The sequence below is a fragment of the Polyodon spathula genome, chromosome 13 (assembly GCF_017654505.1).
Source record: "Polyodon spathula isolate WHYD16114869_AA chromosome 13, ASM1765450v1, whole genome shotgun sequence".
In the NCBI taxonomy this organism is placed as follows: domain Eukaryota; kingdom Metazoa; phylum Chordata; class Actinopteri; order Acipenseriformes; family Polyodontidae; genus Polyodon; species Polyodon spathula.
Genome location: NC_054546.1, coordinates 1227785 through 1253687, shown reverse-complemented (window position 1 = coordinate 1253687; position 25903 = coordinate 1227785). Strand labels below are relative to the sequence as shown.

General features: G+C 39.0%; 2 protein-coding genes across 2 annotated transcripts in view; both read left to right on the top strand.

Annotated features, from left to right (window-relative positions):
* Window positions 1-20657, top strand: part of LOC121325639 (dynamin-binding protein-like) — a 40494-nt gene extending 19837 nt beyond the window's left edge. Inside the window, exons 5-18 of the mRNA XM_041268464.1 lie at window positions 10381-10526; window positions 10585-10632; window positions 11206-11305; window positions 11587-11734; window positions 13173-13190; window positions 14166-14365; window positions 14774-14904; window positions 15185-15289; window positions 15568-15696; window positions 15925-16257; window positions 16851-17030; window positions 18471-18669; window positions 18915-19453; window positions 20129-20657. Coding sequence (XP_041124398.1) covers window positions 10381-10526; window positions 10585-10632; window positions 11206-11305; window positions 11587-11734; window positions 13173-13190; window positions 14166-14365; window positions 14774-14904; window positions 15185-15289; window positions 15568-15696; window positions 15925-16257; window positions 16851-17030; window positions 18471-18669; window positions 18915-19453; window positions 20129-20314 — 2462 coding nt within the window. The 3' untranslated portion in view covers window positions 20315-20657. The remainder of the gene's footprint in view (window positions 1-10380; window positions 10527-10584; window positions 10633-11205; window positions 11306-11586; window positions 11735-13172; window positions 13191-14165; window positions 14366-14773; window positions 14905-15184; window positions 15290-15567; window positions 15697-15924; window positions 16258-16850; window positions 17031-18470; window positions 18670-18914; window positions 19454-20128) is intronic.
* Window positions 20658-25795: 5138 nt separating this feature from the next.
* Window positions 25796-25903, top strand: part of habp2 (hyaluronan binding protein 2) — a 6779-nt gene continuing 6671 nt past the window's right edge. Inside the window, exon 1 of the mRNA XM_041268451.1 lies at window positions 25796-25903. This exon is cut by the window's right edge and continues 96 nt beyond it. The gene's annotated coding sequence lies outside the window, so the exon portion shown is untranslated.

Here is a 25903-nt window from a genome sequence, read left to right as displayed (position 1 = left end):
GCACTTTGTAAGGGAGAAAGCTGGTTTCACTCTGCAAGAATGGCTGTGAAAAAAGGAGTCTGTTTGTAAATAAGGAATTCTCACTTTTATAATTCTCAGTTTAACGTGTACCTTGAAACCCTTTTCATGTGTTAATTGGAGCTCATTTAAATTGGCACAGATTCGCAGTTTAACTGTTTAGCCCCTTTTTTGAGACATTTTTGCCACCTTTTAAAATGTGCAAGTCATTGTCATCTAACAGCAATGGGCTTACTCTTAACGCACAAACAAACCTGGCTTACAAAAGTGGACTACACGTGGACAGTGTGGAAGTCAAAAGCAAGGATTGCATCCTTAATAAAATCAGTTAAGATTAAATAACTATTTAAAAGAAGGGTTGGGGTGGCTGTCAACACCAGACAACAATCAGTTTGTGCTGACTGCGCAGTCTCAGTAGTTAAACACCTTACCCACTCACAAAGAGAAAAGATAAGCTGCCTTCTCATTCAAGAAACAGCGAGAGATAGTTTGTTCCTGCAACTTTGCTACCCAATCAGAGCAGGGCAGTGCTCCAATCCAGGTCATGTGACTCAGCTCAATCATTAACTCTGTGTGCTTGCTAGATGAGGCTATTTACCCACAGGCTGCTAAGGTGAAGGAGGGATTGCTCTATAGCTGGGAGCAGTCAGAAAAGGGAGTGCCTGTGCAATTACTCAAGCTGAAACCAAGTTCCTGCAAAGTTTCAGCCATGTCGGACAGGTGGAAGCTTTCACTGTCAGTCTTTATTGAATGCAGCCAGTGCTGGAGGTAATGGAGATTTTACCAGGATCCCATGAAGTGTGGAAATGAAGGCCTCAGTCAGCAGAATGTACAGCTGGGAGGATGAGAGGTACCCCCATGAGGAGAGGCGGTACCAGGATCGTGGGAAGAGTAGCTGGGAGTATGAGGATTATGAGAGGACAGACACTCGCTATAGAGACTACAGGACATACAAGAATTACAACCATCCTGAACAAAATTACAGGGATGATGACAGATCTGGAAAACACTACATGGAATGTGACAGACCAGAACAACAATACAGGGCATATGACAGACCAGAACAACAATACAGGACATATGAAAGACCTGAAAAACAATACAGGACATATGACCGACCAGAACAACAATACAGGACATATGGAAGACCTGAAAAACAATACAGGACATATGACAGACCAGAACAACAATACAGGGGATATGACAGACCAGAACAACAATACAGGACATATGACAGACCAGAACAACAATATAGGGGATACGAAAGATCAGAAAAATACTACAGGGAATATGACTGGCCTGAAAAACGCTATGTGGAACAAAAGGCATATCAGTTGTCTGATGACCATGAAAGACCTGAGAGGTACTGCAAAAGCACAGGGATTGTTGAGCAGGAATGTAACGACTATGAGCGCAGTGGGAAACGCTACAAAGAGTGGAGTGGTGACCTGGAATGTAAGCAACAGAGCGTCCAGGCAGATCGGCTTTCCAGGGAGAATGGCGTTGAACAAGGGAGGTATAACAGCATTGACCGGGCCGAAAAGTCCTGCCAGCACCTGAAACCATTGGATTGTAAATATGATGATCTTGACGGAGAAAAAAGAACAACAGACATAGGATCCTGGGGCAGAAACAACCGGTACCGGAGAACAGCCCCCAGCACTCTGAGACACTCTGAGTTTGCTCTCAACAGAAACAAACAGAAAGGTAAGAACACAGCTTTATTACAGCCCCGCAGAGTCAAAGGATCCTTCTGTTAAACAAAAAAGAAAAAGAAAGCACGGCAGCATTCAAAAGATATGTATACAGTTCTCTTTGAAAGGGTAAAAGTTTCTAGAATGGAAACCGGTCCAACAGGCTCGTTCTCTCTCTCTCTCTCTCTCTCTCTCTCTCTCTCTCTCTCTCTCTCTCTCTCTCTCTCATTTTACAGTACAGTATATTATGAGAATTTTTTTGTTTTTCTTGTTCTGTTATGGTGGTGCCTTATTTGGTCCAACTGAAAGAAAAGATTGTCTAGAATGTGGTAGCTCAGTATCTGGTGCATCAGTCTGTCTAGTATCTGCCTCTTATTATTTGTGGAAATTACAAGACTTTTGCTAACTTAACTAGGTAGGGCACTTGTTTCATCAGCATATCTATAACCTGGTTTGCAGATATTGGTGGTGTTGCAACCTGTCCAATATGTGTAGTGCAATTGCAGTAAAAGCTTTGCATTTTATTTCATTAAACATGTGTGCCTCCTCCTCATTAAGTTTTTTTTTTTTTGTGCAAAGCTGTTTTATTTTCTTTTTTTCTTTTAAAAGCTTGCAAGCAAGGGCAAGTTAAAAAAAATTTCCACTGAACCAATGTATGATTTGAGCCGTAAGAAGGAAAGCTTTTCTGCATGGGTGCTTTGGGGCTGTGCTGAAACATGCATTGTTTGGAAAGTACTTTATGCTGATTTATGATTAATGACCTTGGCTCCAGTTTTGGGTAACTCCTATTCTATGAATTGGGGGCGTTAACTTCCATAGTTCTGTGCGTCTTGAAGATCTGGCAACAACCACATTCCTTTAAAGTTGTTGTGTTGGTGTTTAGGAGGTGGAATTTACCCTCCCCCATCCCAATCCTATCCTACCCTTCTCAGAGTAGCACCAGTAATCTCAGGATTGCGTCATTATTGCATGACTCAAAACATTCTCAGTCTTGGCATCGGAGCAGTTCAAGATCTGTTTGAGATAGTTTGCAAGATCAGTTGAGTCTAAAGGCACATTGAGTAAAAAAGAAATAAGGATCTGTTTGTGCTGCTTTCAGAAGAACTAATGTACACCCAAGTGCATAAATTGCTCTGTGTTGAAGAGTCTTATCCGGAGCTGGAAAATTCAAAACCTGATTTGAACTGAGACCAAAACCGGGAAGTTAAATTTGACGTAAAATCCCCAACTGGAAATCCCTTCGCACCATGCAGGTCCTGTGTTTCCTGGTTATCTTCTTCAGTAAACCCTGTTGCAGGCAGACCGTGCATTTCTTTAGAGTCCACATGACGGAGAGTCTGGAAAGGGTGTTACAGAGGGTTTCCCTGCAGAAGCTTGAACTCTGCTTTATTGACAGGATGCTGAAGAAGGGATCCTGTCCAGAACAGCAGCCCTCTCCCCCTCCCACAGACACACACATATACACTTGATCTGCTTTATAGAAACCCATGGGAATGGCCTGCCACGACTTACCTGCTAAATGTTTGTTCTTGTATTCAGTGTCCAGCAGACTGAATGCAACCCCTTCCCCCCCTTTTTCCTGCATAAATTAAGTTTAAAACCAAAAAAAAAAAAAAAAGTTTCAACTGTTTTCATGTTGCTACTGTAAGCACTGACTCACTCTGCTTCATAGGCCAACCTGTTAGCCACAGCCATATTGTATTAGTCATAGAGTGACGCTAGTTTCTAAGGGGCTTGGAAATCCTCATTGGCAATGATGAATTGATACAGTGTACTGGGCTAATGCAGATGCAGCTATGTTGCACCTGAAAGGGTTTATTTCCATGTAGTAGCTTTCATTCTTGAAGCTGAAGTAAAAACAAAATCTAGTGGTATTTTAAAACTGGTAGAACAGGATATCTATCTGATGATTCTTGCTGACCTTAAGAATACATGGATTAGTATCGGGTTAGCTACATTTTATTATTTTTTTTATTTATTTATTTTTTTAAATACTGACCCAAAGGGAAACCTGTGAACTTCACACCATGCATAAAAAATTATATTAAGAACCAAAAAAAAAAAAGTGCACTGAGCAGGCAATTTGAGAAACAAAAGGAAAGTATCCTTGCAGTTGAAAGCCCACATTCTAGAACAGGGTTACCGTTGCTTTTCACTGGAAGACCTTTTAATAGTGACCTCCTTTGTTCCTCAGAAACACCATGTTCCCATGGAAACCAGTTCATGTTTCAGGCGTCTGGATTAAAAAAGAATGATTGTCCTTCACATAAAAAAAAAAAAAAAAACTGCAAGGTACTTGCATGCCTACTCCCCTGACAATAAGCATGACAGAGCTGCAGTGTTCATTTGCAAGACGTTAACATTAATTCATTGTTTATCTGTGTGACATAAACAAAAAACAGAGACAGAGAGCATGCCAGTTACTATGTTATTTCTATTGTGTGTGTGTGCGTTTGTGTCACACAGAATACGCTCATTTGTTTACATGTAAGAGTGGTCTCACGTCACTGTCATGTACAGCATTGGGACTCAGGAAAGGGAAAGGCAGAATGCTGTTGTGTTTATTCTGAGGTTATTAGATAGACTGATGAACCATGAAGAGCAGGTAGTTAGCTTGCTTGGCATCTTGGTTGCACTACAAAGAAAAGGGCTTTGTTCTGTGGAGGAAATTCAGATTTTCCTCAATGCATGTTTGTGTTTATTAATTTTATTTAAGGGCCTCTGTGATTGTGGTTGTGTGCAGTTACACCATGTTTACTGTCTGTTCAGTTGAAATGATACAGTAATAGTTGTGGCTCCACATTATAGTGCTTGCCATCAATGTGTGGCTGATAAAACAAATGTTTATAAAGTCAATTTGCTGTTGTGTAACCTGACAAAGGAAATGCCAATTCTAAGCAACAACATTTTGAAATAAATGTTGACCTTCCCTTTTGCAACGTAAGGACTAGGGGGTAACAACACAGTCGTCTCATGATACATAAAGCGCATAAAGTATTGTATGTCATGAGTGTGTATCGCGATACGTAGGATGGCCCTAACTTGTATGATGCATAACAAGATCAAATTATCTTTTAATGACGCACTATTTTGACCAGGGGAGTATGGATTAACACCAACTATAAAACACACTTTATTCAAGAACCACTTGGTGAACTACAACGAGCTATGTTGAGCTTTTAGTACCTCTATTACAATATATCATCTATAGAAAGTATCACGATTCAGAGATTTTCAATTTTAACCTTCATAATTCCCTGCTGTTTTAAGTTTCCATGCAAGTTTTACAAAAAATACACATGCCTCTTTATAAAATACTGTCATTTTAAAAACTCTGTAATCTAATCCTGAAAGGCATTTAATTCCCCAAACTGCAAGTTTGACAATATCTTTCTACAATATCTATCTTTTAAATTTGAATATAAGTTGAGCTGTAGTAGATCATCTTCTCAAACTCTTAAGAGAAAGCTTTAGTTCATAATACATGGCAGAAATCATAACTAAAGTATAACTTAATTAAATAATTCTATGCTTTAACCCTATGAAGTAATGTATTATTGCGAATAATGCATTTGCTTCCAGTACAGTAAGTGCAGTCCCTGGTGGTCTGGGTGATATGTCATACTCCCTGCTTGATCAGCATTACAGGGGAGACTTCATTTGAATACAACGAACAGAGAGTGGCTATTTGGGTTCGTTGTTCGCAATGCAATCTGGGGGTTGGGATGATGGGCAGGTCATCCTGAGGGGAGTTGGAAAGGTTGGAACTGGATTAGTGCAATACTGCACAGCTGTTCTAATCTGGTTCACCCGTTTTAATTACAGACATGCTTTCCACCTGTCGTTCACATTGAACCCCTAGGTACACAAGGAACATTTGTGAATTGTGCAATGCATATCTTGACACACACATTTTAAAACCTGTCATTGCTTAACTCTTTAAAGTATCTGTGCATTGTGAGCTCTCCTGCTGTGCTGTCAAGCAATCCAATCCAGTTTCTTTCTCTGTGCTCCGGTACCGGGTTTTGCCTGCCGTCCATTCATGTTCAATGGATTGTGTGTGACCTCGGAGGTTCCCAGCTATTCTCATGTTAATACATTCATCTTGGAGATAGAAAGGCGTTTCTGTTAGGAGACTGAGTGATCCACAAGGATACAGTCTGGCAGGGAGTCAAGAGAAGGTTTTTTCTGTCCGTTTTAAGTCACACTTTGAACCATGGGGAAAGTAGTATTTGTTACACCTGAGACTCCCAAGTTAATGTAGCAGCTGGATGGAGGTAGGTTAAAGCAACACTTGATTTATAAGAGCGTTTCTTAAAGGGACAGTCGTCACCATGCAGTCGTGTGCTTTGGAGAAGAACAAATAAGTTTACGATTTTTAAGTTTTATATCACTGAGTGTTTTACATGAAACAAGTTAATCTTGTATAAAAAAAAAAAAACCTAGCCTCACAACAAATTCATGAGAAAGCTCTCTTAAGCACATGAGAGCACATTGCGCAGCTAGTTGTTACTGTGCTTTTGTTTTTGTATTTGATTGAAAATATATATATATATATATATATATATATATATATATATATATTTCAGAATGCAAAGTAGAAATAAAATGTGATTATTTCATACATCGTACTGGTTCATCTTTATTAGCACTGAACCAAACGTTGCATGTCTTTTATCATATTGTTGTCATTACTGTGTGATATTGCAGAGGTGCACAGTTCTTTCAAAGCAGACTACCCTACCGACAGTGGAAGAACTGGTAATAACCATTTGAACAGAGGCTAGCTCTGAACCGGGAACAGCTGGGATGACAGTTAAACTGGAACTAAACCACCGAATGAAAGAATGGAATTGTTTTAATAGTGTTACACAGTAGTTCTTAAACTCAGAATTACTCAGTGTTTCAGTAAAAATGATATGATTTCAGTATTTTGTATGTGAACTGAGGTGAGTTACAGATAATATACTGTACTGTAGGCAGTAGTAATTATGCCTAGATAGGCACTTGCGATTTTTTAAAAGATTGTTGCCCTTTGTGTTTTGAAATCAAAGTAGAGGTTCACCAGCTTCTTTTAAAAACAGTTCGAATAGGCACTTGGGCTGAAAACTGTGGAACAGTAAACTGCAGACATGTAATGCATATTGTCTGTAGGCATCACAAGGCCCTTATGTCACCACAACCTACATTACACAATGTGTTTTAGTTTCCAGAAATTTATGGGGGCCCCTGGGCAAACTCTGCAGACCCCCAGGGTTCACCAGCACCTTGTTTTAGTATAGTATAGTATAAACTGTAGTGATTAACATCTGTATAGTGTACTGTAGTGATTAACATCTGTATAGTATAATATAGACTGTAGTGATTAATGTGTACTTGTGTATAGTATTAAATCTAAAGGGAAAAAAACTTAAGGTAGCTTTTCTTTAAATTTTTTATTTTATAGAGAAATCCTTAAAAAATCTCAGGGCTATAATGAGGATTGCTGTTGAAACTCTAGCAGACAGTGGGGCTTTTAAAGAAAATTAATAACGTCCGTGCCAATGATTTCCTGTAAATATGAGCTGGTCTCTTGGATTAATACAGAGTCCATTGTGTTAGCTGGAGATTTAAATGTTACCCATTCACCAGACCACCAGCCTGTAGAATGTATACTTTATCTTCACATTCGCATGGAAGAATGTTTTAGTTGATTGAACTGGCAGTCTGCTGTGGGCAGAGCGTTTTGTCTGCTGTATTTGCATATTTACTGGTTAGTGTTAAAGCCAAGGCAGAGACAGAAAGTCTGTGCTACTATAGGACAGTAGATGTATTGGTTTGTTGTGCCAAGTTTTGGTATCCATTCCGTGAACAGTGGTTTCACAGACATCATAAGAAAACACCAGGGTGTGAGGTGAAATTGTCTCTGTTTTGCTACAGGGAGGTGCAGTAAGTAACAATACATTTCAAACATGTTCTTCTGAAAATGAGAAAAGCTCCTTTATTTATGCAACTAATGTATCTTGTGCAAAACTTTTTTTTTTTTCTTTTCTTTCCGGCATCACATAATATACTGCTTATGAAAAACATTGGCTTGTGAGGCAGGATTTTAGAAATAATACCATAGAGGAGTGGTACTACACTGACGCTATGCATTGTCACCTCTGATAAATTATCAGTTGCACTGATGCAAGTCCCAGCATGTAGCATTCATGGACCTCTTTGTCATTTTAGGGGGTTAGATTGGGATACAGTGGAGGTGCATTTACCACACTTGCATTTAACGTGCATCTGGAGAACTTCATGCTAAACTGTGATGAAAATTGGTTAGGGAATTGCATTGTTTAGCACATGTGTTGAGTTTGAGAAGATGAGGCTTTAAAGAGGACCCTTTGTATCTGTCCATTGTTATGTATGCACTGCTACCTTTCCATTTTACAGGAGCAAAAAGCAAATGTAGGTCAGTGTGATTTACTTTTTTATGATACCATTGGGCAGTTCTGTAGTTGCAGCTATGGCATGTTCTGGATGTCACTGTTGCAATAGAACTCTGTCATTGTGTTGGATGCTCTTCTGATCTTTGTTATTGAACAAACAAATGTAATCCATAAAAAAAAATATTAACCAAGCTTTTAACTTTCCTCATTCACAATACAGGAGCTTGGTAATACCCGTGGTTTACGTCTGGAGGTTGAAAATAGCTAAAAGTGGTAACATATAAAACTGGAGAGAGAGAAAAACGCACTGCTTTCCAACTATTCTCTAGTGGCCTGTTCTAAATCTGCAACCCTGCTGCATTGTTTACAGACAAGAGCATGCTTCTAAACTAAATCGACTGGAGAATCATACCTGTATACAGTGTATCTGCCTGTCTTTGTTATTGGTTCCCTTCATTTACTACATCCCATGGCAAATCATCTTGTTTATGAGTGTCTTGTGATATAAGTAAAAAAGTGCTTTCCATGAAATCCTTTCTGCTGGTAAATGACTCACAGCAATAATTGCGGATAACGATATCAGTAACTCCAGGACCATTGCTGATCAGGACAGAGCAGTAACAGGGTGGTGTCATTAATGTAAGACAGATGGCCTGTGGATCAGATAGCACTGCTCTGTTCAACAGCTGGAACCAATAATCAGACGACTGCCCTAAGAGATGTCGGCAAAAGCAAGGGGGGGGGGGGGGGGGGGAGTGTGAAGTGATATATGAAGTAATAGACCATGCAAGACACTGTCTGGTTGTTCTTGACACTAGTTTCACAGCAGTAGTTCCATGTTGTGATATCACAGCAGTTTTATATTGCACATGAGGTTACCCCAGTGGTATATGTGAGGTCTTTGAGATTGCCATATCAGTACATTGTGCTATTACAGTGCTTGTGTAAAGGAAGCTGGTCTTAGCTCGGTTGTAACCTGTCTCATGCAGCTTAATGGCACAGAACAAGCATTTTTATTTTGTTTTCTTTTGCAGTTTAAATTTAGAAAAGCTGCTTCTGAGTTAAGGAGCATTCAGGAACATACATTGCAACTGGCCATCCCTGAACATCTCTGATGCATGGTCATGATTTACTGTAGGTTTTTTTTTTTCTTCTGTATTTCTAAATGACTGAGGCTCTGCTGATAAACAGAAATGCGTAGACGCACGCTCTTAAGCAATGTGTATAAATCAGATTGTGACGTAAAAGTCTTATCTACACTGGCTCCTTGTTTGTTTAAGGATTTATTTTCAGTAAAACATGCACAAACCCAGGCTGTTTTCTGTGTTCGCCCTACCCTACAACATTGTTTTAATTTGATTGTTAACAGGATCACTGTACCCAGTCTTTTTCTCACCAGTTTCTGTCTGTAAAAACAGTTGCTTGAATCTCAGCGTGAACTGCAGCAGTCTGTTTGCAAGACAACGCTTGAGTTATTACTGCACCCTGTTTTTTTTTTGTTTTTTTTTCTTCAACTTCACTAACATTTTTTTAAAACTAAAATGTAATTGTACGGGTAGAGGAAATGTAGACTTATCTGAAAGAAAAAAGACAGTACATACAATGCAGTTTAGACTTGCTGAACTACTTTCAAGCGACATAAAAAAAACTAAACATTAGAAGAAAAAAAAGCTGAAAATGCAACCACTTCTAATCCCTGCTTTTTCACTCAACAAAGCATCTTATATATACACACACACACATACATACATACTGTTCCAAAAATGATTTATACAAAAGTAAATAAATATACAGAAACTGTTTAGTCACTCCTATTCATTACTCTGAATCATTTTCAACACAGGGTTATAGATAAGAGTAAACCTTTGCTCAGGAAACCAAGCAGCAATTACAAATGGTGTACAGTAGTACTGTATGTAGTTACTCTGGATCTGAATATCCCAGCAGCAACAGTGGATGTGTTGGAACAGTTTCCAGCCAACATTGTACCAAAGCTCAGAGTATAAGGATAAAAAAAAGTCTATTGCCTTAACATTGCACTCCGATACCTTGCCTTACTGAATATATTTGTATGTCCTCGAGTGATCATTTAGGTCATTGTTCAATGCAAAGCGTAACAAAATACATTGACTGTTAGCTTGGCTCAAAAGCGGGACGTGAGCTCTCCCTATGCATCATCCACTTTAATAAACGAGTGCTGTGAATGTTACAGGGACCAAGCTGTTGTTTCCATTACCGTTTGTGCCTCTTAGAGATGACTCTGCTCACAGCAGACCCTGCTTCCCTGGAGTCGACGCCTGTTACAGCCCCCAGCGCCAGTCCCGAGCAGAGGATGATGGAAAAGAGGTCCAAAGTGATTGAAGAACTCCTGCAGACAGAAAAGGATTACATCAAAGACATGCAAATAAAGTGATTGAAGAACTCCTGCAGACAGAAACAGGATTACATCAATAGACATGCAAATGTGTGTCCAAGAAATAATCCATCCACTGCAAAGAAAACAGGTACAGTACTGCAGAGAGTTTTCACTGGCTTCACTTGCTAATGCACACATAGCCATACCCTACCAATTACTTTGAAATCAGTTTTGTTACTTTTGAACCTGAGCACAATTAATGTTGTATATATATATATATATATATATATATATATATATATATATATATATATTATATATATATATATATATATATATATATATATTTATTTATTTATTTATTTTTTTTTTTAATAGCATAGAATGAGACTATTTGGAATTCACCTGTTTTCTGAGATTACCAGCTAAGCCTCCTTTTGGCTGTTACAGAGCAGATGTAATAAGCAAGCGAACTCGTGTATATTACAACTGTTCTGTCACAGCTAAAAACAGGCTTCATGTCTGGCATTAATGGGATAGAATGTGTCCTTTTAAGATGCTTGTTTCTGCATCCTTGGCATTGGCACACAACAATTAGCATGCCTGATCTCCTGCTGGAAATGCATTGGAGTAAAAGAATGTAGCTTCAGACATACATTCATAACAGCAGTTAGTTCATGTGTGTTCTAGCATGCTTTTTTAAAAAAAAAATTTCATGCAGGTGCAGAACATTGACTTTGATGGTCTCTTTGGCAATGTTCAGATGGTGATTGATCTCTCAACACGTTTGCTTAAAGATCTGCAGGACACAGAGTCAATAGGTATGACTGGAGTTTGTAAGTGCAATAATGTTCTCAAGTAGGGAAAAAAAAGACTAGATACGTGTTTTTACTACTAGCTTACATTAATTTGTTATCGTCAGCAGTCTTGTGTTGCATACAGTAACCGCTGGATAATTGAGCACCTGTTTAATTAAAGGCAGCTGTTTAACAGTCAGTGTATGCTGCAGATAAATACTAGCACACAGATTTTTAAACAGTGTGATGCATGTGTTTTGTGTTTAGTTATTCATTGATGTGTTATGTGTTGATTTGCTTGACAGGAAGAGTATTTGTGGAATATAAGACCGAGCTGGAAGAGGTGTATAAAATCTACTGTCAGAACCATGATGATGCTATTGCTCTTCTGGAGGCATATGAGAAAGATGAGAGCATCCAGAATCACATTCTAGAATGTCTGGAGAAGCTCAGGTAACGTTGCTGTTGAATGACAGTAGAGATGGATTGTTCTGCACAGCCTTTAAACAAGATGGACACTCTTGTTGGTGTGTGGTGGTTTTGCCTGTGGCACAAGGTGTGTGTGTGGACACTGGGTTGGATGAGATTTGCTGGATGAAACCCTTTTAAATCCATAAATTGCAACCATGCAGATCCAATAAGGTCTTGGCTTGGATTCAGGTTTGTCTCAGTTTCCTTTGTCACCTGCTTCTAGGGGTAAAGTGGGGATTAGGAGTGTATCACACATTCCTACCTTACTGTACTTGTCACCTTTTATTGGAGAGCTTTACTGTCATCATCTGGGGCTTGGCTAGCTTGAGCAGCCAGATCACCAGGCTCTAATGATGAAGGCAAGTGCCACACAGGTACCACACTGCCCAGTGGAACTATGACTGTGGTACATTGGATTGCATTGTCATTTACAATGGTATTTAATACACGCTGCCTTTACCAGACACCCAGGATGCTCATATATAAAGGATTTTTAAAATAGATATGCAAATGTTATTCCAGCTGAGTTTTTAGGCTTTCCACACCCTTTAATAAAATAAAAAAGGGTATTTTGTTCATGCACTATATGAATAAAGCATCACATTATCATACGGTAGACTTGGTTGGCATTTATTCTTTTTTTTATGGTTATTTATGATCCTGGGTTGGTTTTAGCTAGCACTCGAGCAGGGGTCCACAGCCACTCCCGTTGTTAAGGCACAGAACCAGTGTTAACATTGTAATACAGCTGGAGTCGTTTCCAATCTCCTGTGGCTATCACTTATCGTGTTCTTTTTTTTAATCTTTGTCCATTCCTCTGTCTCGCTTGTTTTCTTAAGTTAAAAGGTCAGCAACGTTGGCTACAATACATTTTATTAATTCCAGCATAATTTTTTTTATTTATTTCTCTATCGGTTTCCTTTCCGTTTCAACCTCTCCCTGTAGCTTAAATGCAGTGGAGCACAGAATGCTAGGTTTTGATAGCTTATTTCTACTTCAAATGATCATTTGCTCATTTTATTTATTTTATTTATTTATTTTTTTAAAGACGGGAACAACAAACCAAAACATGTAGTTTAGGAGGCTGCGAGTAGTGCAGTGTTAAGATGTTTCTTGTTTCTTGTTAGTTTTACAGTTGCGATTTGGTAATTCAGAAAATATAAATGCTCAAATTTACAATTTTCCCAGCAAGCTCTTCAAACGTCTATCTGTGTTGATCCCTCAAAGACCTGAAAAGTTCCCATATAACTGAACCTGAAAACTTGGGAAACTAAGCGTGATTTAAAAAGTGGTTTGTTTTTGTTTGAGTTCAAGGCAACTCTGCAGCTGGGGGGGGGGGGGTGAGGTGCTCCTCTGTTGTTTTGTTAACCCTTTCCGTTTCTTTCCTTTTCTATACACGATGATTACCTTATCTACGCAGGGCAGTGTATCGTGAGTGGTAAGTCTCCCCCTGCTGGCCTCTGCATGCACAGCTTCTGACTGCATGTTGTCTCATTAACTCTTTAAAATGGATTGTGTGTACAGGACATTAATATATAACCTTCATTGATTTGAGAACTCTTCATTGTGTGTGGCTTTCTGATGCCAGTTTGTGATTTGTTGTTATCATAGCGAAACATGTCCAAAATAGTTGTCACTGAACCACAGAAAACAGGTTTCTGTAAAATAAAATAAATATACCTTGCAAAACGATGCTTATTTATTTCAGCCACCTAGTGGAAAGTGACTGAATTGCACTAACATGTCTCTTGTTTTACCCAGTTTATGCATTCTGCAGTTATATTTGATTTTTATTAACTGTGTCACATGTTATGAAAAATCCATCTGGTATTTTTTTTTTTTTTAAACCCTATACGTAGAATGTTTATACTTTTTGTTTTTAAAATCTTTAAATTTTGTTAAGTGTAAATTAAAAATAAATTGGTAACGCTTTATATTGCATGGCAAAAATGAATATTAAATAGATATGCAACTGCATATTAAATTAATGTTAAATTTAATATTTCATAAATATGCAATAGCTGGTTTCTTGCTAAATGTTAACCAAATGTCAATTGAAAATGTAATTTCATATCACGTCCATTTATATTGCGTTTTGTTACCCTTGAAAATATGTAATAATTTCCCATTTTTTACATGTTTTTAATTGAAAATACAGTTAATCTGACTTAAATGTTAATGGAAAGTAACAAGGAATAACGCAGTAGTTACAGAATAAGTTCAAAAGTTTGAAATCTGCACTGTTTCCATGCAGGTTATTAAAGATCCCTTGATTACTATAGCCTGCTCTATTCAAAGAAAGCTGCATGCGTCTGCTGGCTGGCAATGCCATTGATTTGAAGTGTTTGTTGTTTTTTTTAAGATTCATGCTATTTGCCTGCATAAACCCACCATTTCTCTTCTTTGCAAACAGGGGTAAGACGAACTACATCAACCTGGGTTCGTTCGTGATCAAGCCGGTGCAGAGAGTGATGCGCTACCCGCTGCTGCTGATGGAGCTCCTGAGCACCACGGCAGAGTCGCACCCAGACAAGAGGCTGCTCGCCGAGGCCGTGGCCTGCGTCAAGGAGATCAACGTCAACATCAACGAGTACAAGCGCAGGAAAGACCTGGGTACGAGCCGGGGGGCGAGGTTCAGGACGTTACTGAGCTGAGATTAATGAAGCCGCACGCAACTCCATCTAGACCAGCAATTCAGAAACGGATCCCACCGCTTCCATATTGCTGGTGCTAAAGGGCTGTAGGGGCTCGTCACCGCTAAGGGGGTACAGAGATTGAACCTCTCTAGCTCAAGTGAATATGTTCTAATTTGCTATCCCCTGTGGTACGTACAGACACTTGTTTCAAGGTGCTGTTCTACATCATGTGGATGTACTTGTTAGGGTTGGGATCAATTCCATTTTCGTTTTGGACCTGACGCTGCTTCACCTGTATGTGATGACATTGTTAAAACCTTGGAGGGGAGCAATGTAGTTGACTGCAGCGTTGTACTGACAGCTTGTTTCCATGTTGTGTGCACAGTTGTGAAGTACAGAAAAGGGGAGGAGGCGACTCTGATTGATAAGATCTCCAAGCTCAGCATGCACTCCATCGTGAAGAAGACCAACCGAGTCAGCAGCCACCTCAAGCACCTGACAGGCTTTTCACCACAGGTATGACAGCTCTCTACAGCAACGTGTTGCATCTAGCTCCCTCCATTCCTCTCTCTCTATCTCTGTCTTTCTCTCAGCTTAAAAAGTGAGCGCAAAAAGAGTCAGCTGAATTTTCTGTATATCTTGTTATCAAACATATGGCAACCATTTTCATGGTAATACACAAAACCCTTTTAAAAGTCAAGTCGGAACTTTGTTTGAACTGTTTTGCATTTTGTTTTGCATGTTTTCAGCTTCAAGTAAAGGTTTTATTTCTTGCTTTTTTTTTTCTCCTTGACAGATCAAAGATGAGGTATTTGATGAGGTGGACAAGAGATTCCGGATGCAGGAGAGATTGATCAAGTCCTTTATCAGAGATCTCTCTCTATATCTGCAGCACATCAGGGTAGGTGTGTATAGATTAAGTGGAAAAAGGGCAAATGCATGCATAGATGAGTTGGGCCAGTAAAGAAAGTGTTGTGAACCCCATATTCTTACTGGCTTTTATGACATGTTAAAATACTTTTTAAAAATGTTCCTTTGCTTTTTAAAACTAGATTTGTATTTGGTGGCTGGTATTATATAATGTTATCCATACATAGAATGTGAATATTTAAGGCTTGTAAAAAAAAAAAAATACTGCATGTCCTACATTGTTTTTTTGTTTATTTTTGTGTATTTCAGGAGTCCGCGTCCGTGAAGGTTTTGTCCGCTATAAGTTTCTCTGACATTTACTCGGAGAGGACTCAGACAGATCTGGAAAGTTTCCAAAAGGCACACAGATGTATCAGTGACCAACGTTTCACCGGTTTTGTAAGTAATAGCAAACACATTCAATTCAAAATAATTTTGTATAGTTCACTCTGCCACAAGAGATCCAAATATAGTAATTACACACATCCATTCCCACTTCTTGAATTATTCTGGAGTTGCACTATAATCTTATAAGAAGCATAATTGCAAGTGATGAACAATGTTGAGATCTACAAAATGAAACAGAAAATCTAATTTGTCTCCTCTGTGCCCCTCAACTCCCAACAGAAAGAAAGGACCGAGAGCCTGGTCATCGCACCCCTGAATCAGCTGCTGACAATGTTTGCAGGCCCTCACAAGCTGATCCAAAAGCGCTTTGATAAGCTGCTGGATTACAACAACTGCAAGGAGAGGGCGGACAAGATGAAGGACAAGAAGACTGTGGAGGAGCTCCAGTCCACGCGGAACAACTACGAAGCCTTGACCGCTCAGCTCCTGGATGAGCTTCCCAAGTTCCACTGCGGTGCCCAGGAGCTCTTTACCAGCTGTGTGTGCAGCTTCGCAATGGCACACAAGGAGTTTGTCCGAGTAACCCTGGGGGAACTCAAACCGCTCCTGCAGGTGAGGCGAGGGATCACATTTAAAAAAAAAAAAAAAAAAAAAAGCGACTGCTTTAAACATTTGGGGTTTTGCGTGAGTCCCTGTGGTGAAGTGTAAAATGAGTGGGATTCTGAACAGCATGCCACTCATCATTAAGTGATTCTCATATTCATTTGTTACATGATGTCCTTAAAACAGCAGTATTGTGTCTTGGTTGCCATAAAAGCCTCTGGTATTGGAATGCTGCAGGTTGATCGCGAACTGAAGTCTTGCCATAATAATAAGCGAGTATATTGTTTATTCAGCGGCTTGGTAGATGTAAATAAAAAAGAGAGAAGTAATTTGTATATTGTAGGTGGCAGATTCTTTTGATTTGTTTGGGTTTTGGTTACCATCTGATTCTGTCAGCGTTTGAATAAAATCAGTGAAAACCAAGTATAATGAAAAGGCACATGTAAACAAAATTGAACAGGGCAGAGTGATTTATGTGATTATTACAAAAAGGCACATCACACAGATTCAGGTGTCAAACAGCACATTGAAGTTTTGAAGAGGTATTCTATACTGTAATTGCATCCCAACATCATCCTTCATATGTCTCTCTCTTACTGCAGCTCTCCGGGGTGATTAGTACAGATGGGAACATCATTTCTCTTTTCCAAGAGCAGCACAGCCGAGTGCTCCAACAGTTGCAGTGTTTTAGCTTTTTCCCTGAGAGCCTTCCCACAGCGAGGAAAGCTTTTGAAAGGAAGAACTTGGAGCCTCAGTCCTCCAGGAAACAGCTTTTAGGGCCGGTGAGTTCTGCATTCCGACAGCAGAACTGCTTTGTGATATTACAGTGCATTCCAACAGCAGAACTGCTTCATGATATTACAGTGCATTCCAACAGCAGAACTGCTTCATGATATTACAGTGCATTCCAACAGCAGAACTGCTTTGTAATATTACAGTGCATTCCAACAGCAGAACTGCTTTGTAATATTACAGTGCATTCTGACAGCAGAACTGCTTCATGATATTACAGTGCATTCCAACAGCAGAACTGCTTCATGATATTACAATGCATTCCAACAGCAGAACTGCTTCATGATATTACAGTGCATTATGACAGCAGAACTGCTTTGTAATATTACAGTGCATTCCAACAGCAGAACTGCTTCATGATATTACAGTGCATTCCAACAGCAGAACTGCTTCATGATATTACAATGCATTCCAACAGCAGAACTGCTTCATGATATTACAGTGCATTATGACAGCAGAACTGCTTTGTGATATTACAGTGCATTCCAACAGCAGAACTGCTTTGTAATATTACTGTGCATTCTGACAGCAGAACTGCTTCATGATATTACAGTGCATTCCAACAGCAGAACTGCTTTGTGATATTACAGTGCATTCCAACAGCAGAACTGCTTTGTAATATTACAGTGCATTCCAACAGCAGAACTGCTTCATGATATTACAGTGCATTCCAACAGCAGAACTGCTTCATGATATTACAGTGCATTCTGACAGCAGAACTGCTTTGTGATATTACAGTGCATTCCAACAGCAGAACTGCTTCATGATATTACAATGCATTCCAACAGCAGAACTGCTTCATGATATTACAGTGCATTATGACAGCAGAACTGCTTTGTAATATTACAGTGCATTCTGACAGCAGAACTGCTTTGTAATATTACAGTGCATTCCAACAGCAGAACTGCTTTGTAATATTACAGTGCATTCTGACAGCAGAACTGCTTTGTAATATTACAGTGCATTTGGACAGCAGAACTGCTTTGTAATATTACAGTGCATTTGGACAGCAGAACTGCTTTGTAATATTACAGTGCATTCCAACAGCAGAACTGCTTCATGATATTACAGTGCATTCTGACAGCAGAACTGCTTCATGATATTACAGTGCATTCTGACAGCAGAACTGCTTTGTGATATTACAGTGCATTCCAACAGCAGAACTGCTTTGTAATATTACAGTGCATTCCAACAGCAGAACTGCTTTGTAATATTACAGTGCATTCCGACAGCAGAACTGCTTTGTGATATTACAGTGAAGGTGTTCCCATGGAGGGGTATGAGCTGTTGAATCTGCAGTCAGGTTATGGGACTGATGCACAATAAGAGGGCATTGATGCTAACTGGGTTTAGCTGCACACGCAGAGAGTATCCATTGAGAAAGAACTCGACCAGTTCTAGCAGTGCTTTCCTTCTCTATCCTGCTGCAGCCTAACTATGTGCTGCAGACAGAGGAGCACCGTGCAGCCCTGCTGTCCCGGTACCCCCCGGAGCAGCTCTGCCAGGCTGAGCGGAACTTCAACGCAGCTCAGGACCTCGATGTGTCTGTGTTAGAGGGGGACATCGTTGGTGTTATTAAGCAGCAGGATCCCATGGGCAGTCAGAACCGCTGGCTCATAGACAATGGAGGTAGGTGCTGCTTCAGTACAGAGCCCAACCCGATTCCGGGTCGAGAACAATATTTGGAACATTTGAATTACATTTGTTTACAGTGCATGCATGACCACAGCATCATGACTTTCTGTTGCAACAAAACTAACAGGCTAATTACATATTGATATTGTACGTGGTATTGTACATTTTCACTTAGCAGGGGTAGTATGACTAATTTGATGTTTGCCGTTGAAACTAATAATGTCCTTTCATTACTCCAGTGACGAAGGGATTTGTCTACAGCTCATTCCTTAAGCCTTACAATCCCAGAAGAAGCCAGTCCGATGTTTCGATAGGAAGCCACTCCTCCAATGAATCTGGATACGGGGGTTCCTCTCCAGTCTTCTCACGGCAGAATAGCAACAGCACATTAACTTTCAGCTCCGACGCTACGTCTGTAACGTTCTCCACCCTGCAGTCCCAGAAACCCTGCCAGGACTCCGGCACTTCATCCCGGTCAAATCCACCCGAGGGCTGTTCTTCCAAGCGCTGCAATAATAGAGAGACCACACTGCCGCTGTGGACCCAGAGTAATCACAAGGACCTGTCGGACTCTGCTTCCGAAACAGACTCCTGCTCCTCGCTGAAGAGTACCCGGACTGACTTTGCACCGAGAAGCAGTCAGATGGAAATGTTCAGTCAATCGGATGTGGCCTTTGGCTCTGTGATGAGGAGAAATGGAGACACTGGGCTGAGAACTGTGTCCTTTCCTTCAGACACGACTCCTCCGGAAAAGGGGAGTGATACAGACGGAAATCAGGTCATTTATTTGTTTTAATTCAAAGCACTTGGCTATGAGGACCTAAAGCGATTAGAATCATTTGTGAAATTAGTTCTAGAGGGTTAATGCAATCCAATTATTGTTGTTGGGTGCAGACAGGCAAGGCTGACTGAAGAAGATATTTGAAAGTGTGCTTTGAATCATCTGTTGTGTCCAGTGCTGTCTTCAGTGCTTATCGCAGTACAATACCTGCAGTAGCAACAAAACAGTATTTGGATTCGGTGTCACTTTTGAATGTCTGTTTTGCTGTGGACGTTTGTTATCTCTCTCATAGCGCATGGAGAGTGCTAAAAACTGAACCCTTTGTTTCAGTAGCAGACATGGTATAATTTAACTGCCAGGCTTCCCTCACTGACCGAAGCAGGATTCACTGGCACTGAGAACTGGCAATGCCCTTCCAGCACACACTCTACAATGTTCTTCACTGTGAATCACTGAGCATGCTCCCTTAGAGACAGCAAAGTGGATGTAAATGAGAAACTAAAGTCTGCTTTGTAATATAAGCACATATTGTGACAAAACAATGCCTACTCCAATTTGCTGCTGAATGAAAGGGGTTCCCAGTCACGTTACTGAAAATGTTCTGTGTTTTACTATAGCTTGGGTTTTGTCCTTGCAGAGTAACTAAACGTCTACTTTCTTCTTGCTCTACAGATTTACTACGCCATCTACTCCTTTGATGCACGCTGTGCAAACGAGCTGTCTATTCGTGCTCACCAGCGTGTGAAGATCATTGAATTTCATGACATGAACGGGAATAAGGAGTGGTGGCTGGGAGAGGTGGAGGGGAGGAGAGGGTATGTACCTTCCAACTACATCAGGAAGACAGAGTACACTTGAAGCAACTCTGGAAGCAGGTGGCAAATAAATAGAACTGGTGCCTTATTTATTAAGAGGATCCCTTTGGAGTTGGAAGTGCTTTTTTTGGAATTGTAATGCTGCTGATATGTACAAAATACATGCATCTATAGTTTTTTAATCTTATTGATTGTTTAAGCTACCCATCTTCCTTTATTCATGTAGGGATATTTTAAAACACTGCTTTTTTCAGGGTAGAAACAGGACTAAAATGAGACGGTGTAGAAAGGGAATCGATCGCCATTGCAGATTACCAGTGTTTTTTTGGATGTAGAGAACAAAAATGTGAGCAGTTGAGATCACTTCGAATTTTTTTTTATTTTTTTTTTTATTTTTATATAAATATATATATATATATATATATATATATATATATATATATATATATATATATATATATATATATATATATATATTTTTTTTAAAAGAACCATTGCACTTTGCCGGTCATTCAAAACACGTGTATAATTCTCTTGCAAACATTCAGTATCCAAGCTATTAGAAATCTGCTTAAGTCCTGTTTTAAAAAATGCCTTTATATTCCTTTTTTTGCAAAACAAAGACATGAGTAATGAAGACAGATATGAACTGTGCATAATGTATAAAAGACTGTGAAACACTGGATAAGCCTAGCTGGAAATGAGAAATGGAACATGCTAAAACTCTCTGTGTAACAGTATCAAACCGTTTTAATAGTGACAGTATTATTACATACAGTGTGCTTAAAAGCAGATGATTGATCAAACAATTGGGCCAATGTCTGTAGGTGTTCAATCCAAGCAAGTCCAGAACATATTACAGTTGTTTCCAGATACTTGGTCCAAATATTACAAACTTATACAATAGGGCTATTGAATGCCAACAATATAAATAATGCCATGTTGAGTAAATAGGCCCAGTACAAGTGAGTACGGTAGAAGATTTACTGGCATAAGGCTCTAAGATTCCTGACTTCAGTTGACATTATAGAGCAGTTTGCATGAAGTCACATGTACACTGAACATATACACACTATTGGGTGTCCAATCACGGTCCTGGGGGGCCATTCCACTCCAGGTTTAACAGGTAAATTGATACAACTACTTCAGGATCTGGATGGAGGTTTAATTGGTTCAATTAAACAATTTAGAGTGGGGTTGGAACAAAGACCAGGACTGGAAGGATCAACTTTGGACATCCCTGGTCTAAATTTAATCTGCTTCAAATAAAATAATTGCACTTTTCTAACTTGCATCCAAGAAGGTTAAAAACACAGGGATAGCTCTGAAAAAATCCAGTACTTATCTAAAGAGGTTTGATTCTGATTAGAATGTCTCTGAGATTCTACAGTCCTTTAACATGGAAGGAACTAACCCTCGTTTTAGGGCAGGGGTGTTTAACTCCGTTCCTGGAGAGCCACAGTGTTTTCTGGCTTTTGTTGCACCCGAGTTTTCAGTTACTTACTTTGTCTAGTTGTTTGATTAAATGGCCTCAGAAGGGTTTATAGGTCGTGTTCCTTGAATCAAGTGCATTTTTAAATCATCAACTGCAAAAGACCATGAAAAAATATTAAATATGTCCAATTGAAAGATTAAGTTGGAATGAAAACCAGAAGACCATGTGGGCCCCCCTCGAGGACTGGAGTGTGACCCCCTGCTTTAGGGTATCCATTGTGGTGTGTGTTTTGGAATGTACAGCATTTGCATTTTACAGTTAATTCAAGCACATGGCCTACTTCTGGTTGCCACATAGCCTTCGTAATTATTGTAAAAAGCTCTTACTGAATGTATTCTGTGCTCTGTGCTATCGTAGTTCTTGTCATGTATCGTTAAAGAGCTGTGGCCCACATTGCCTGTCAAGCACGGTGCGAGAGACGAGTTGATCAGGTTCAGATAGTTTGATCTTTTATACATTTTTATTTTTAAATGGGAAGAGTATATCACAGGACTGCGACACTTGATAAATACTTTGTTTTTTATCACATTATTCCTTTGGTTCATTCTTGGGGAAGCCTGTACTTTACTGCATAATTACAGCCTTCATAACATAAAGTCTTCTATTATCGAAATCTTTTATCGTCATGGAAACCAGATGCATTCTTTTTTTTTTTGCACACTACTGAAAAAAATAAATGTATTAAAATAAATGTTTTTATAGAAATACTGTAAATGTGTAAATATCTTTTTGTTTTTAAATAAAATGCAACTGAATGCTTTATACGATTTCGTTTTGGCACACTGGCATGAAACACTTCCCACTTCACTAATGACTTGTTATCACTTGCAGAAAAGCCCAGGTAATAATGAGAGCAGTGTCACAGTCACTCTTGATCTCTGTCCGCTCTTCTGTGTCACGTGATCATCGAGGCTGTGACACGTCTAGCCCAAACTACTGTGACAGCTTGTTGCTTTCTTTCAGCAACCTTTTAACTCCTGTAATATAAAATATTACTTTCATGACATGCTTTACCAAAAGTGTTGGGCAAGCATAGTGAAAAGCACTGTGTTCAGGGTACGATTTACTTTTTCCTTTAGTGACAGAATGCGAGTGGGTGACACACTTAACTCTGCCACATGTCTTTATTTACATAAGTGCTAATGGAACGTGTAAATTCCATTTTCTTAACACTAGCAGTATCATCACTGATTCCCTCCTGTTGAAAAACTTGGCACACAATGTAGGAATAGAAGTTGCTGCTGCTTCCTGGTACAAAACCCTTTCCTGCAGTGTAGCTCTGCTTAGCTCCAATGTGATCTAGCAAACAGGAAGTGATTAGATAATAAAGCGTTTAGCTTCATCTGTAAATCATTGAATTAAAGTATATATAAAGAACAGACATGCAAAGAACCAAAACCTTGTTCATCTTCTTGCTATCACTAATGAATTGTAAAAAAAAACAAAAAAAACACGGATTTTAAAATCTTGCTTGGCACTAATTGTGTGGTGGCTTTCTGATTTGGATAAGGGAACTTCAGACTTCATGACCTCAAATGCATTGGTTATGCTAAAGCAAATCCCACATGCCTTTCACTTTGGTTTGCTTTTCTCTTGTGCAATGCTTGATCCTTGACATTTGTTATTCAGGGTAAAAGTTGAAAAACATCTGTTTAAGAATCATTTTCAGTTCAGCAATCCTAAACAAACTTTAGTTTCAATCAATACTAGCACTGTGCATTAAGCTGCTGCACCTGTCTTCCTCTGTAAGCCATAATATTAATAATACTAATAATATTTCATTCAAGTTGATGCAGAGTGCAAATGCTGAAGAGGTAGAGATTTAAATTGTGTATACAATATTACCTGTGTCGTTATTTTCAGGTATGTTTTAAAAGTGGTACTCAGCACACTGCGCTTGCTCACTCATGCCTAAACAACTTTCTCTAAGAAAGCATGGAAAGACCCATTTAAATCCGGTACATTATGCTGTTTTTGGTCTTTTACATCTTTTTTTGATTGAATATGTCATATCTTTACACCATTAAGAAAATTGTATGTGAATATGTACCATATGCAATACATTGGGTCTCGTAAATTTGTTTTCTTGTGCAACTTTGCGGTGACTTTTCATTTTATCCTGTTCATCGTGAATTATTTATTTTTATTTTTATTTTTTTTTTAAAGAGAAATTGGTTGTCTGTTTCTTATGACTGTAGCAATTGATTGCACCTTTACCAAAATATGATGGTGTCTCATTTTCTGACATAACACAGGTCAGGTTTTGGTACACATACCACATTCTGATGATGTACCACTTTCTGGCCCTACACCGGTAAAGAATTCAGTAAATACTTCATGTTTCAATTTTGATTGTTTTTACTCAAATTAATGTAACAGAAAGTGCACTGAATGTCTGCAGAATTGAGGAGAGTGTAACAAATACAGGAGAGCAATGTGCTCTCATTTTCTTCTGACACACAGCCTATGACTACGTAGTGGCAGATTACAAGCTATATTATGCATACGAGTATGATTGAGCCGGCAGAACCAGACAACTTTGGCTGGCTATATGGTCTCACAGGCACTGAAGGTAAGTGAACAAAAAACAGATGTTTATGTATTTAATATAGCCCATCTGAATAGCACACCGCTAATTGAAATTGAATATTTTTAATACAGTATTTAATTGTTTTGAAATGTATTATCGCTGCAGATACTGTAGTGCCTTTGTCACACGATGAAAGAATACATTTTGTATTTTAATGTGAATCACTTAACTGTCAGTGCCCATACCGCATTTTAAACTCTAAGGTGAACTAGTATTAATAAACATGAACAGAAAATGTTTCATTCATAGGTTATGTAGCTTACTTAAGAGTGATACCTGATGGCTGAATGTTTTATTGCAACAAGGACCTTAAAGGGAGTGTCAAGATTGTAGTCCCGAATAACTGCACTGGTTACTGTGTTTAGCTCTACAAATCCTGTATCTTCATAATAGCAATTGCTGCTTTAGTTTTTTTTACATTTGTGATTTTAATGAGCACATTTCTGTTCAGAGAATTCATAGTTTGCACTCATGGTGCACAGAGAGTATGTTATCCAAACCCTCGTCAGAACAATGGTGTCTGCAAAGCAGGAAGACGAAGATACAAGTGTCAGTGCCCTGAACCGTTTTCAGGAAGGAATTGCCAGAAAGGTAAACCACCTTCACCAAGTTAAGCAACAAACATGCACTCACTGTGCATGTAGAGCCAGCAGTGTAGCACCAGAGTGACTTATCAAACATGCACTTGTTGTGTGTGTAGAGCCAACAGTGTAGAATCAGAGTGACTTACCAAACATGCACTCGCTGTGCGTGTAGACCCAACAGTGTAGAACCAGTGACCTATCAAACATGCACTCGCTGTGCATGTAGAGCCAACAGTGTAGAACCAGTGACCTATCAAACATACACTCGCTGTGCGTGTAGAGCCAACAGTGTAGAACCAGTGACCTATCAAACATGCACTCGCTGTGCGTGTAGAGCCAACAGTGTAGAACCAGTGACCTATCAAACATGTACTCGCTGTGCGTATAGAATAGGGATGAGTCGGTATACCGGTGTTTCGGAGAAGGAGAGTGTGTTATCACTCCAACTCCACCGTATTACCATTGTAAATGCAGATTCCCTTTTCAGCCTCCAAACTGCAAAAAATGGAAATACTTCTAGGGTTTTTTATAACATTTTTTATTTGTAATCTGTGTGAGTTGTGCTTTACTTGTGTCTGTGTGTGTGTGTGTATATATATATATATATATATATATATATATATATATATATATATATATATATATATATATATATATATATATATATATATATATATATATATATATATATATATATATATATAATATATATATATATAATAAAACTAAAGGGCAATGAAGTGTGCTTACCTTATCAGGATCTGGCCATTGACCCATGTAGGCATTGGGTAATGATTGGAAGTGGATAAAAATAACCTTTTATTACGGTAACAGAAAAAAAAGAGTGCTATTGGAAAACATTAATTTACTCATTACATTATTCTCAGCTGACTGCAAGACTTCTGGTGATCGAGATCTTTGTCTTTTATCTGTTTGATTGTTTGTTTGTTGTTCTTGCACCTT